The 12,894-nt window shown below is 47.8% G+C and overlaps 1 protein-coding gene across 1 annotated transcript in view; it reads left to right on the top strand.

Moving 5' to 3' along the window:
- Pi4ka (phosphatidylinositol 4-kinase alpha) overlaps positions 1-12,894 on the top strand; it is a 121,949-nt gene that overhangs the window by 69,312 nt on the left and 39,743 nt on the right. The window contains exons 15-19 of the mRNA XM_059277046.1: positions 1,026-1,121; positions 1,880-2,063; positions 4,348-4,451; positions 7,680-7,848; positions 11,006-11,056. Coding sequence (XP_059133029.1) covers positions 1,026-1,121; positions 1,880-2,063; positions 4,348-4,451; positions 7,680-7,848; positions 11,006-11,056 — 604 coding nt within the window. The remainder of the gene's footprint in view (positions 1-1,025; positions 1,122-1,879; positions 2,064-4,347; positions 4,452-7,679; positions 7,849-11,005; positions 11,057-12,894) is intronic.

Below are 12,894 nucleotides of genomic sequence, written 5' to 3'. Positions count from 1 at the left end.
CAACTAGCTCTTAAAACTTAAATTGACCTGTTTATATTAATCTACGTTCTGCCACGTGGCTCGTTACCTCTCCTCAGTATAGTGTGCCCCACTTCGTTGGCTGGCTGACAAATCCCCGCCTCTCAGAGTCTTCCCCACCCCCACCCCCACCCTCAGTTCCTCTTTCTCCCCGGAAGTCCTACCTATCCTCTCCTGCCTAGCTATTGGCCATTCAGCTTGTTATTAAACCAATCAGAAGGTGCCTTAGCAGAGACACATCTTCACACAGTGTGATCAAATATCCCGTGACAGTTTTTGCTGTTGTTTTCAATGGGATTCAGTGTCCTTTGCTGTGGAGACTTGCTGCGTGCTCTTTCTCTCCCAGTCCAAAAGTCAAATGCTTTCTAATTGATATGAATGTGTGCGCCTCCCTTTGAATTCTGGCTCCTCATTCTCAGTGTGCCTTAAGAGCCAGACAGGTGGGGCGAGCAGGACACACCCGACACCCGAGAAAGAAGGTTTCATGTTCTCAGGGGCTTTTAAAGGTTCTGTTTTCTTTATAGCATAAGCATCTCTCCTTAATAAAGACCCTTGGTGGGGATCAAGGGTACAGCTTAGTGGCAGGACATGTGCTTTGCGTTTGTAAAGCCCTGGCGTTAATGGGGGGGGGGGGGGGGGCTCAGTACTGATGTTCCTTCAGCTATCTGGAACATCTGTCTTTTGAGTCAGTTGCTATAAATGGTAAAGGAAGTGTGAAATTGAAATTAGCATGGGCACATTATTCTGAAGGAAGCTGATCCATCAGCACAGGCAAAATGATTTAAGTTATTGTTTCTAGAATAGATACTACCAAGTGGGCGAAGTCCGCTCTAATTCCTTAAATCCATGCTATAGAAGGGCTTTTCATTTAGATTTCTGGAGTAGAGAGTTCAGAGCTGCTTTGTAAAATGCTGTACAACTCAGCAAGGAGCAGACCGAGCAGAAAACAAACAAAACCAATCTGTCGTCTTAACACCTGATGTCACTTGGACTTCTTTGCTGCACAGGTGCCTGAAGGCTGGCCTGACTGTGGACCCGGTGATAGTGGAGGCCTTCCTGGCTAGCCTCTCCAACCGGCTCTACATCTCCCAGGAGAGTGACAAGTATGTGTCTGTCATTTGGAAGCACAGATGTGCTTTGCGGGCTCAGTCGCAGTGCATGCCACTGTGTGTCTGTGCCTTTTCCCTGCTCACAGCCTAGCCATGCCTTGGGTCTGCTGAAGGGCCGAGGTCAGTCCTACCCACAAATGTACATTCTGGACCACAGTGCTAGAGGTAGAGTCTGGGTCTCTGTCTCTGAACGTGGTGAGAGAGCACAGCAGTTCCTTCAGAAGAAGCTTCTTCAAGGCCACGGGGAAGTCAAGGCCTAGGCTAGAGTCTCTTGGTTTTGTTTCACCACTGCATGCCTCAGCTTTTTTAACTTTTGGAGGGTTTGGTTTGGTTTTGTATTTTTTTTTTTTTTGATCTTCAGGCAAATTTTATTTGTTAGAGCACAAACAAAATATCACCACAGTTTTCTGTTACCTTTAGTCTTGCTGAAGGAGCTTTACAGCCATTTCATGACTTCGGTCACGAGAGTGTCCTGGCACACCCGGGTATCTTGGATTATTAGGTTCTGTAAACAGTGCACAATAAGGATTAAAGTCGCAGTGGTGTGATGTTTTTGGAGGCTTTTTTGTTTGATTGTTTTTTGGTGGTTTGTTTGTTTGTTTTTAAACAGGGTTTTTTGTGTGGAGTCATGACTGTCCTGGCACTCACTCTGTAGACCAGGCCGGCCTTGAACCCACAGATCAGCCTCCTGAGTGCTCTACCATGCCTGGCTCTCTGAGCTTTTCAAATACCTCTCTTCCTCCCCACCACAGGGATGCTCACTTGATTCCTGACCATACCATCCGTGCCTTGGGACACATCGCAGTGGCTCTGAGGGACACCCCAAAGGTCATGGAGCCAATTCTGCAGATCCTGCAGCAGAAATTCTGCCAGCCTCCCTCGCCCCTCGACGTGCTCATCATCGATCAGCTGGGCTGCCTGGTTATCACTGGAAATGTAAGGAAGAACCCTGCAGTAAGGCCCGAGCTGGAAACCTTTGACTATAAGGAGTGTAAGATTGCACTGCTAATGTGCTTGAAACTGAGCTAAATTCTCACAATGGTCTCAACACTGCATGGTGAGAATAGTGTAACCGTGGTCGCACGGCTCGAGAATAGTGTAACCGTGGTTGCACGGCTCTGAGGGGGTGAGAATAGTGTAACCGTGGTTGCACGGCTCTCAGGAGGTGAAAACAGTGTAACAGTGGTTGCACGGCTCTCAGGAGGTGAGAATAGTGTAACAGTGGTCGCATGGCCCTCAGGAGGTGAGAATAGTGTAACAGTGGTCGCACGGCCCTCAGGAGGTGAGACTAGTGTAACCGTGGTTGCACGGCTCTCAGGAGGTGAAAACAGTGTAACAGTGGTCGCATGGCCCTCAGGAGGTGAGAATAGTGTAACCGTGGTCGCACGGCCCTCAGGAGGTGAGACTAGTGTAACCGTGGTCGCACGGCCCTCAGGAGGTGAGAATAGTGTAACCGTGGTTGCACGGCCCTCAGGAGGTGAGAATAGTGTAACCGTGGTCACACGGCCCTCAGGAGGTGAGAATAGTGTAACAGTGGTTGCACGGCCCTCAGGAGGTGAGAATAGTGTAACAGTGGTCGCACGGCTCTCAGGAGGTGAGAATAGTGTAACTGTGGTTGCACGGCTCTCAGGGGGTGAGAATAGTGTAACAGTGGTTGCACGACTCTCAGGAGGTGAGAATAGTGTAACTGTGGTCGCACGGCTCTGAGGGGGTGAGAATAGTGTAACCGTGGTTGCACGGCTCTGAGAGGGTGAGAATAGTGTAACCGTGGTCGCACGGCTCTCAGGGGGTGAGAATAGTGTAACAGTGGTCGCATGGCCCTCAGGAGGTGAGAATAGTGTAACCGTGGTCGCACGGCTCTTGGGGTGAGAATAGTGTAACCGTGGTCGCACGGCCCTCAGGGGGTGAGAATAGTGTAACCGTGGTCGCACGGCTCTCAGGGGGTGAGAATAGTGTAACAGTGGTTGCACGGCTCTCAGGAGGTGAGAATAGTGTAACAGTGGTTGCACGGCTCTCAGGGGGTGAGAATAGTGTAACAGTGGTTGCACGGCTCTCAGGAGGTGAGAATAGTGTAACAGTGGTTGCACGGCTCTCAGGAGGTGAGAACAGTGTAACAGTGGTTGCATGGCTCTCAGGAGGTGAGAATAGTGTAACAGTGGTTGCACGGCTCTCAGGGGGTGAGAATAGTGTAACAGTGGTTGCACGGCTCTCAGGAGGTGAGAATAGTGTAACAGTGGTTGCACAGCTCTCAGGAGGTGAGAACAGTGTAACAGTGGTTGCATGGCTCTCAGGAGGTGAGAACAGTGTAACAGTGGTTGCATGGCTCTCAGGAGGTGAGAATAGTGTAACCGTGGTTGCACAGCTCTCAGGAAAAGAAGTGTAAACCCGTTTCTTACAATGTAGCTAGCATAAAATTGGGTCTAAATCAAAGCTGTTTCTCTTTTACTTTTGGTTTTGGTTTTCTTATAGTTCTAGAAATGAATCTCCTCAGGCAACACCATGATAATCGCCTATAGTCCCAGCATTTGAGAAGTAGAGACAAAAGAATTAGGAGTTCAAACTCATTTTTTGCTGTATAGAAGACCTTGTCGAGTTGGAAAGATTGTTCGGTGGCTAGAATTGCATACTACCCTTGTAGAAGACCTGAGTTCAGTCCTAAGCTCCCAGTCAGGTGGCTCAGGGCCTCCAAGACTTCAGCTCTGGGAGGCCTGATGCTCACTTCTGCCCTCTGAGGGTACCTGCGTCACGTGCACATACTCCCATGCAGACACCCACATGTATATTAAAAGAAAAAATAGGCCAGGCATGATGTGTACACCTTTAATCCCAGCACTTGGGATTAAATCCAGAGGCAGGAGGGTTTCTGTGAGTTCAAAGGCAGCTTGCTCTATATAGTGAGTTCTAGGCCGGCCAGGGCTTCATCGTGAGACCCTGTATATAAATCAATAGACACAGCGGGCAAAGACGGCTCGGTGGGAAGAGACTTGCTGACAAGCTGCTGATGTGCGTTCAGTCCCTGGAACCTGAGTGGTGGGAGGAGAAAACCAACCCCACAAGTTTTCCTCTGACCTCGTATGCACGCCTGGACACTCAAATGCACACATGCATGAAAAAATATGCCCTGCGTGGTCCTTTCTCCCTGGGTGATGACAGGGGCTCCCGTGTCTGGAGTGGCCCCGGGAATCAAGGCATGGTGACAGTATCTCTTGCTCTCTTCCAGCAATACATCTATCAGGAAGTGTGGAACCTCTTCCAGCAAATCAGTGTGAAGGCCAGTTCAGTTGTGTATTCGGCCACCAAAGACTACAAAGACCATGGCTACAGGTATTCTTCTGTACCTCGCTGCTTTAGATCCTGACAGCATTTAACTCTGTTTGAGGATTTGCGTGTGGGTGTTAGTCTTCTTACTGACGGTATGCTATAAATCAGTGCACATGCAAGGCAGTGTGTGAAAACCCGCACATGGCAGCAGCTCGTTGCTGAACTACACCTATGGCCCTCTGCTCTGCGCCCTTCTCTGCCACATAGGCCCATAATGCACATCTAAGTGACCTGCTTCTTATACATAAGCAACATGCCAGCGACACCTGAAATGTTGCCCTGTGTGTTGCTTTAAATAGCTGTGTAGTACCACATTGTATATTGTGCCAAGACTTTAACCAGGCCCTGGTCTGGATATTAGATAGTTTTCTAGTTTCCATACCAGAAGGGCTACATTGAATAAACAGTGTAATAGCTGTGTAAAAGCTGTGTGAGTATGCTTTTCTGTTTGTCTGTTGTTTGTTTGTTTGTTTGTTTGTTTGTTTTCAAGGCAGGGTTTCTCTGTGTAGCCCTGGCTGTCCTGGAACTCACTCTGTACACCAGGCTGGCCTTGAACTCACAGAGATCCACCTGACTCTGCCTCCTGAGTGCTGGGATTAAAGGCGTGCACCACCACCAGCAGCCTGTGAGTATGCTTTTCTTAGGTTAGATTTTTAAAAGAAGAATTTGGGGGTTGGAGATTTAATGAAAGCAATTGGCCAGCAAGTATAAGGTCCTAGGTTTGGTTCTTAGCACCAAGAAAAAAAAAAACATGGGCGGAGGTAGAGATGCATCGGAATTTGGAGGGCCCAAGAGAACAGACATTTAAATCTTTGAGCATTCTGTATTTGTGCAAAGCCTGGCCAGTTTTCCTTGGCAGACTTGAGAGATGCTTCTTGACTTTACCTAGAATGTCACGAGGAAGAGCCATGTCTCTTCCTGTTTGAAGGATCTCACAAGAGTTTGTCAGATCAGAAGAGGGAGAAGGTAAGAAGAAAGGTCAAAGACGTGAGACAGGTGGAGGGAAGAGAGCCCCTGTGTTGGCATTACTGTTCCTGGTCATCAGGCTCCTCTGTTTTCGATTATTAAATACAAGTTTCCTCTAAGATCCTCCCCATGTCAGTTTAGTGGGCAGCAGTGCAGCTGCCTTGCCTCAGTGAAAACTTATCTGTGCCTCAGTTACTTCCCCTGCCAAAGAGCACATCTACCGTTGTGTGAGTGAAGAGAACTGTACATGTGGATCTGTCGGCAGCCAGACCACCTTGAATGCGCCCTATCTCAGTTGATCCCGGAAGCTAGGCAGGCATGGTCTGGTTAGTTCTTTGGTGGGAGAATGTATATGTGAAAGTTCTTGACTAGTATGAGCTCTTGGCATTGTTACACAGTTGGCCTCCACCAACTACAGTGTAGTAAATGTTGGAACAAAGACGTGTGTCTAATTTTGTCCATGTTCAGATTTCCTCATCAACAGTCTCCAAATAATCAAACATCTTCTAGGCCGGAAGAGGTAATACATACTGTAATACCACCACTTAGGGAGTTGAGGCAAGAGGACTGAGAGTTAAAGGCTAGCCCGAGCCACATAGCAAGTTCCAAACTACCCTGTGCTACATAGTGAAATCTTATCTTTAAAAAAAAAAAACAAACAAAAAGCACTTTTTGTGATATTTACATTGTGTTAAGTACTATGGGTAATTTTGAAATGATTTAAAATATGCAAGAATGTGTGCATAGATAGTTATATGCAAATACTATCCTAGTTCGTTTACTTTTTGTTTTGTTTATTAAGATACAATCTTGCTGTGGTAGCTCAGGCTGGCCTCAAACCCATGATGTTCCTGCCTCCACCATCTGAGTGCTGAGATTACAAGTGAATGATGTTTGCCATTACATCCAGCTACCACACCGTTTTAATGAAAGGATTTTTTTCTGCCCTTGGGAGTTTTGCAGCCAGTTTCTCGTGGGTAGTGAGGAGCAGTTGATCCTCAGTGTTTCCTCACTGCCACTGTTGTGTAACCAGTCTGTAAACAATCTGAGGACTAGATTGGGGTCCCAGCCAGACTGGCCTCTGCCTCCTTCTGTCTGTCCTGGTCTGTGCATGGAGCTGACACTTGGGTCAGGAATCCTTGTCCCTGGGCACCTCCTGCTCTGTCCTGCTCCCTGCTGGCCCCTCTCTGGCCCTTTGGCGGTCTTCTGATTTCTCCCCTCACTTGGTGTATATAGTTCCTACTAATCTCATGCTGCGGTTTCTTCAGCTTCTGACTGAAATTGCCTTTTTTCCCCATAAAGCCTCTTACTGCCATTGAAATGATTTGTCAATCCGAGGATGTAGCTTAGTGTTAGAGCACTTGCCTGGCATGCACAAGGCCTTGAGTTCCAGCCCCTACACACCACGCATGTGCACGTGCACGCGCGCACGCGCGCGCGCGCGCGCACACACACACACACAACCTCCAAAACTTGTCTTCTTACTAGTGGGAACATTTGATCGCTTTTGTTTCCCCTTGTCCTGCCAGGCTTTACCTAGCTGGGAAAGGAGTGTCTTTGGCTGTGACTAGCGTTTGCTAGGGACCAGACTCTGTTCAGTGCTTAACTCCTCCCGCTTATGAAGAGAGAATTATTATCCTTGTTTCACACAGGAAGAAACCAAGACGCAAAGGCTTACATGCCTCAGTTAGTAACATACCGTGGAAGTATCAGAGCTTCTGATTGCAGAGCTGCAGAGGCCTGGCCCACTGCCTCTGGCTGAAGAGGCAGCGTCAGTTTCACTCCCAGGGTTTATGTAGGACATCCATAATCCAGAGACAGGTGGTCCCGGGACTCCTTCCTGTTCACTTCTGCTGATAGTGACATCAGTCCCAGGGTAGTGAGGAGCACTGGTGGGAAGCATTGGGGAGAATCTGGTCATCAAGAGAAATGATGTTTAGGTTCTCTGTGATCTGAAGGAGAAAAACAAAACTCAAGCAGAAAAGCCTAGAACTGAGTAGTTCTGGATGTTCAGTGGGCTTTTAACATTCAGAGGAAAATCAGGGTCCCCCATATCCAGCTCCTTGAACCAGATCCTTGGTCAAGAGGTCCGTAGTCATTTATTCAGCCATTCACTTTCAGGGTCTGTTTGTCATGAAGGTGACATGGAGTTCCTTGTGCATGGTGAGGCAGGCCAGGCCCACTTAGAACCAGTATTCTCCCTCCAGCAGTCCCCAGCCCAGTGAGGGTTCAGCAGTGGGTTTGACTTGGTTCCTTTTTTTTTAGGCACTGTTCCCTAGCAGTGATCAATGCCCTGGCCAACATTGCCGCCAACATTCAGGAAGAGCATCTTGTGGACGAGTTGTTGATGAACCTGCTGGAACTGTTTGTGCAGCTGGGCCTGGAAGGGAAACGAGCCAGTGAGAGGGCTAGTGAGAAGGGCCCCGCCCTGAAGGTAGGAAGAAAGGGTGCTGGGTTTTGAGGCAGTCTCGGTTGAAATATGGTGTTTTCTGTGTTAAATTATTTAATTTTTAAATGTATTCTATTTTTTGTTCTGGGGCCCAAGCCCACCACTGAGTTACACCTGTCACCTGTTAGATGGTTGAAGAACATCTGGAAAAAATAAGGAAAAGGAGAGTGGGTTCTCACTCAGAACGCTGGTGGGTTAGGGAGGAGTGCGGCTTCCTCATGGCTGCATCTGGCTTGTATCAGCCCCGCTGACAACAGCAGCATGGGCTTCTTCCTGGGCCGCTCTCTCCCTGTGTTCTGGGCCTGAACCTATGCTGAGGAGGACCTTACCTGCTCTCACTGGAACATAAGGGGTGCCATCTTTTATCTGCTGTCAGACTGTCCTAGAAAGGCAGGTCCACGTGGACAGACAGAATGCTGCCTTTTAAATGCTCAAATAGATTATTTGGGGGTGTTTAAGACAGGAGGAGACTCTCTTACCACATCATCTCCCCATTAACAGCCAGCTTTCCCCCAGGTTTCCATTTTCATGCTCTCACACTGTTCTCTCCTCTTCCTCTTTCCCGGTCACTGTTCACCCAGTGTGTGCCAAGGACTATTACCAGTCAGGGTCAGCCCACTTACTAGACAGAGTGAGGCCGTCGATACTGTGGGCTTTGCAGGATCCAGACAGCTTCTGTTGCAGCAGCTCAACTCAGCATCTGTGCGCATATGCAAGAGACAGTAATGGTTAGGGTGTGGCTGTTGTTCCAGGTGAGGGTCAAGTAAGTAAGATAGCACCAGTACCCCGACTTGAGAGGCTTTGTAGGAGTGTAGAACAGGGCAGTCAGGCAAGGAGCACTTCAGACTAGGCTGGTCACGAATGCCTTGTGGAGGGAATATCTGAGTTGACATCTCCATGGAATCCTTCCTGTGAAAATCTTGGTCAAGCTGATGCAAAAAAAAAAAAAAAAGAGAGAGAGAGAGAGAGAGAAGAGAAGAAAAGAACCTGTTTAAGGCCTTGTCCATTGGGGCTGGAGAGATGAAGAGATAGTTTAATGGTTAAGAGCACTGGCTGCTCTTCCAGAGGTCCCAGGTTCAATTCCCAGCACCCACATGGCAGCTCACAACTGTCTGTAACTCCAGTTCCAGGGGATCCAACACCCTCACACAAACATACATGCAGGTTAAAACACCAATGCACATGAAATAAAAATAAATAAATAAATAAATAAAAGACCTTGTCCATAATTCAGCCTTGTTCTTCTGACCAATTTATCAAGACTCCCAGGATGGTGACTTTCTCAGTTCTCAGGAGAAACTAAGTGTCAGGCTGGTGGGAGAGGAGAGCTGGTGATGCACTGGACACTTGAGGAGGTGTGTTGATGTTTCAGGAACCTTCTTTCCCACAGGAAGTGGGCTCCGGGCCCCACTGACCTACTGGGACCTGTGGTCTCTCCTGTTTGCTTCCCCTTGCCACACTTTCTCATAGAGTCTCAAGACTCCTGGAATGTAATGCTTTCACAGGCTAGAGGAGCAGCGCCAGAATTCCACCTTCTCTTAAGTTCTTTATAGAGCAGTTACTGTTGGCCAGGTATGTACTGACATAGGGCCTTCTTGGGTAAGGGGAGCCTGCAGAAGCGAGAGGAAGATGCCGGCTCCTAACTATCTGTAACTGCCAGATGTGATGGCACATGCCTTCAATCCCAGCCTCAGGAGGTAGAGTGGATCACTATTAGTTCAAGACTGGTCTAATCTTCATAGCAAGTTCTAGGCCAGTCAGGGCTACACAGTGAGACCCTGTCTCCAAAAAAAAAAAAGTTAATCTAAGACCCATGGAGGGGGGTTCCATTTCATTGTGCAGCCCTGAGGCTTTGGGTTCTCCAGTTTAGAGCAAAGAGGACCACTGCTCACCTGCTATGGCCCAGGAAAACCAGAGTGGGATTCTGCACCTCCCCAAGTGACCATGTGGCTTTGGCAAGATGCTCCGATCTTCGGTGAATCTTGCCAGAAGTTAATGCAAGAGAAGCATTCAGAACAGTTCCTGGTCAGAGTGGGTCCTCGGCACCCATATCTGCCATCACTATTGTAAATACAGATTCTAAGTGCATTCTTCTAGTTTGACGTCATTGTCTGCCAAGTCCAGTGTGGCCTGGTCCTGGAACCTGACTGGACCAACGAGGGAGTAAAGCAGGACACATCATGCAGACAGGCTGAGATGAGGTGGGCTGTGCTGCCCAGTGGCGCGCCTCCTACGCAGCACCCAGAACCTGTGTTTATGGTGTACAGAGCAGCGGAGGTCTCTGTAGGGCCATCGCGGGCTGCAGTCTTCAGGAGGAGGAAGCTGCTGTGGCAAGTCAGTTGTCACAGTGAACAGTTGTCACACTGTCACCATTTGCACCAAGACTAGAGAGAGGCTTTGATCCCTCTCAGCCTTACCCAGGGGAACAACACACGTTCACTCAGGGCTCCCGCAGCTCCCCACAAGTGTTTGTTACAGTTTAGCCATATTTGGGGCCCTATCTAGAAAACTTAACCATTTAATTATTAAATTTTCTGGGATTTCCTAACTTATTGAAAAGATACAGAAACTTACTAAGTAAAAAACCATAATCCCTCTACTTAGGTGAAATCATTCATAATACTTTGGCATATTTTCTCTGCATGTATATATTACCTACCTATAATTGAATCAGAGGGTACTTGTAAACCCTGATTTGTTTTCATTTAACATTTCTGTCAACACTCTTCCAAGGTAACTAAACTTTTTTCAGAAAGTTGTTTTCTTAATGACTGTGTCACAATTCTGTAGTTGCCACTATTTATACAATCATTAACTAATGGTCTGTGTTTGACATTTAAGTTGTCTCTGCCCACCCCCATTATAACTATCCTAGTAGGGTACTCTTGCAGCGTGTACAAACTCCAGGGTCAGTCCTCGGCACCACGTGCACAAAGTTGAGTTATGCGGTATGGGACTAGGGTTCATAGTCTAAATGACTAGCACAGAAAAGGTGCGAGAACCCAATAGTGCACAGGTGGGCGTCTAGACTCCTGTGTGTGTGTCCCATTGTTCTTCTTCGATTAGGGAATCCTAGTCTGTACAATACTGTTGAGGTTTTGTTTGTTTGTTTGTAAAAGAAATGTTTTTGCCATTTTTCTAGGCTTCCAGCAGTGCGGGGAATTTGGGGGTGCTCATTCCTGTAATTGCTGTGGTGAGTATTCACTTGTCAAATGATTTAAGTTCCAGCTACTCATGTTTGAGCAAATTCCTTAAAAAATGTTTTCTAAAATCTCAGTAATTCAGCCAGGCAGAATGGCTCACACCTTTAATCCCAGGAGGCAGAGGCAGATTGATCTTTGTGAGTTTGAGGCCAGCCTGGTCTACAGAGCAAGATCCAGGACAGCCAGGGCTATGTATCAACAAACAAACAACAAAAACAAATAAATGAATGAATGAAATCCCAGTAACTCTGTAGATACAGTTGTTTCAGTCACCACCACCAACTCTGGGTGACAACCCACAGGGACAACTCTTCCTCTGGCAAGACTTCCTCTGAGGTCTGGCAGGGAAGTTCCTCTTGCATGGCGCCGAGGTCTGGCCCTGCTCACACTGTGCATCATGCCCTGGATTGGTGTCCTCCACCGCTGCATTGCCTCCTTCCTTCGGCTTTCTCTCGTATAACTTCTTGTTCTCCTGCAGACAGTGGGGCTGCAGCCCTGTCACTTCTGGAAACCTGGGGTACAGTGGGTGCAGGGCCTGCTTCCTGATGCAGCACAGCTGTGCTGGAGAGCCAATAGATATATAAAGTAATAGAGATAAGGTCTCATTGTGTAGCCCTGGCTGTCCTAGAACTCACTCTGTAGAAGAAGCTGTCCTGGAACTCACAGAGATCCGCCTGCCTCTGTCTCCTGAGTGCTGGGATTAAAGATGTAGGTCACCACACTTAGTTTCTGCAAATAACTTCTGTGAAGGTTTTTCCCCACTCTTGGTCATTCCCAGCAGCAGTCCTGAGCGACACAGTCACATCCCTCTCTTGCCTCTCTAGTTCTCACCTCACCCCGTGCCATAGTGCAGGTCTTGAAAGTTTTGTACATCAGCAGAGTCCACCTAGCTGAGCACTGGGGGTGCTAAGGACAAGAGAGTTGGACAGGCAAGTGGAGTCCTCTGTGTGTGGGAGGGCAGGGAGAGGGAGGGAGGGAGGGAAGGAGGGAGGGAGGGAGGGAGGGAAGGAGGGAGGGAGGGAGGGAGGGAGAGAGGGAGAGGGAGAGAGAGAGAGAGAGAGAGAGAGAGAGAGACTTGCTGTGTAGCCAGGAGTAGTGCAGAACTCCGTGTACCCCAGGCTGACCTTGAACTTGGCAGTCATCCTGCCTCCACCTTTCTCTGCCTTCCACATACTCAGATTGCAGGCATACAACACCATATCAGATTTACCTCTCCTCATCTTAGTGAGATGGTTTGTATACTCCTCTTGAGTGTTCTTCAAACCTTGGGACTTCTAGGCAGGTTATTTTTATTGCTCTTTAATAGTAAAAATGCATACATTTTGTGTAGTATCCCACATACTATTGGCCATCTTTTTGCCTAGGCACTCATTTTCTGACGTGTGCCTCCTGTGAGTTTATGTTGATGCCGAGTGAATGCTGTGTACTAGGACATTTTGTCCTCCTGAGGATGTTTGAGGAACAGTGAATGTTCCTCCTGAGGACCTTAATACCTGGGGCCTTGCCATCCCTGGTTCTCACTGCTCTTACACATTTCCACAGGGACGGAGAGATACTCAGTGGTTAAGAGCACTTGTTACTCTTCCAGAGGACCTGGGTTTGATTCCTAACACCACATGGAGGCTCACAACCATCTGTAACTCCAGTTAGTTCTAAGAGAGCTGACAACCTCTTCTGACCTCTATGGCACTAGGCACACACATGGTGCAAAAATCTATATGTAGGCAAAACACCCATACATATTTAAAACAAAAACAAAAGAACTCAGATTTTCAGGATTGTAAGATCCTTTCTATAATGGTATTTTCTCCTATGGACTGTTTTTTAA

This window comes from Peromyscus eremicus, chromosome 12 (genome assembly GCF_949786415.1).
Source record: "Peromyscus eremicus chromosome 12, PerEre_H2_v1, whole genome shotgun sequence".
NCBI classification, from domain to species: domain Eukaryota; kingdom Metazoa; phylum Chordata; class Mammalia; order Rodentia; family Cricetidae; genus Peromyscus; species Peromyscus eremicus.
The sequence above is the reverse complement of the archived record's forward strand: the minus strand, read 5'-3'. Positions and strand labels throughout refer to the sequence as shown.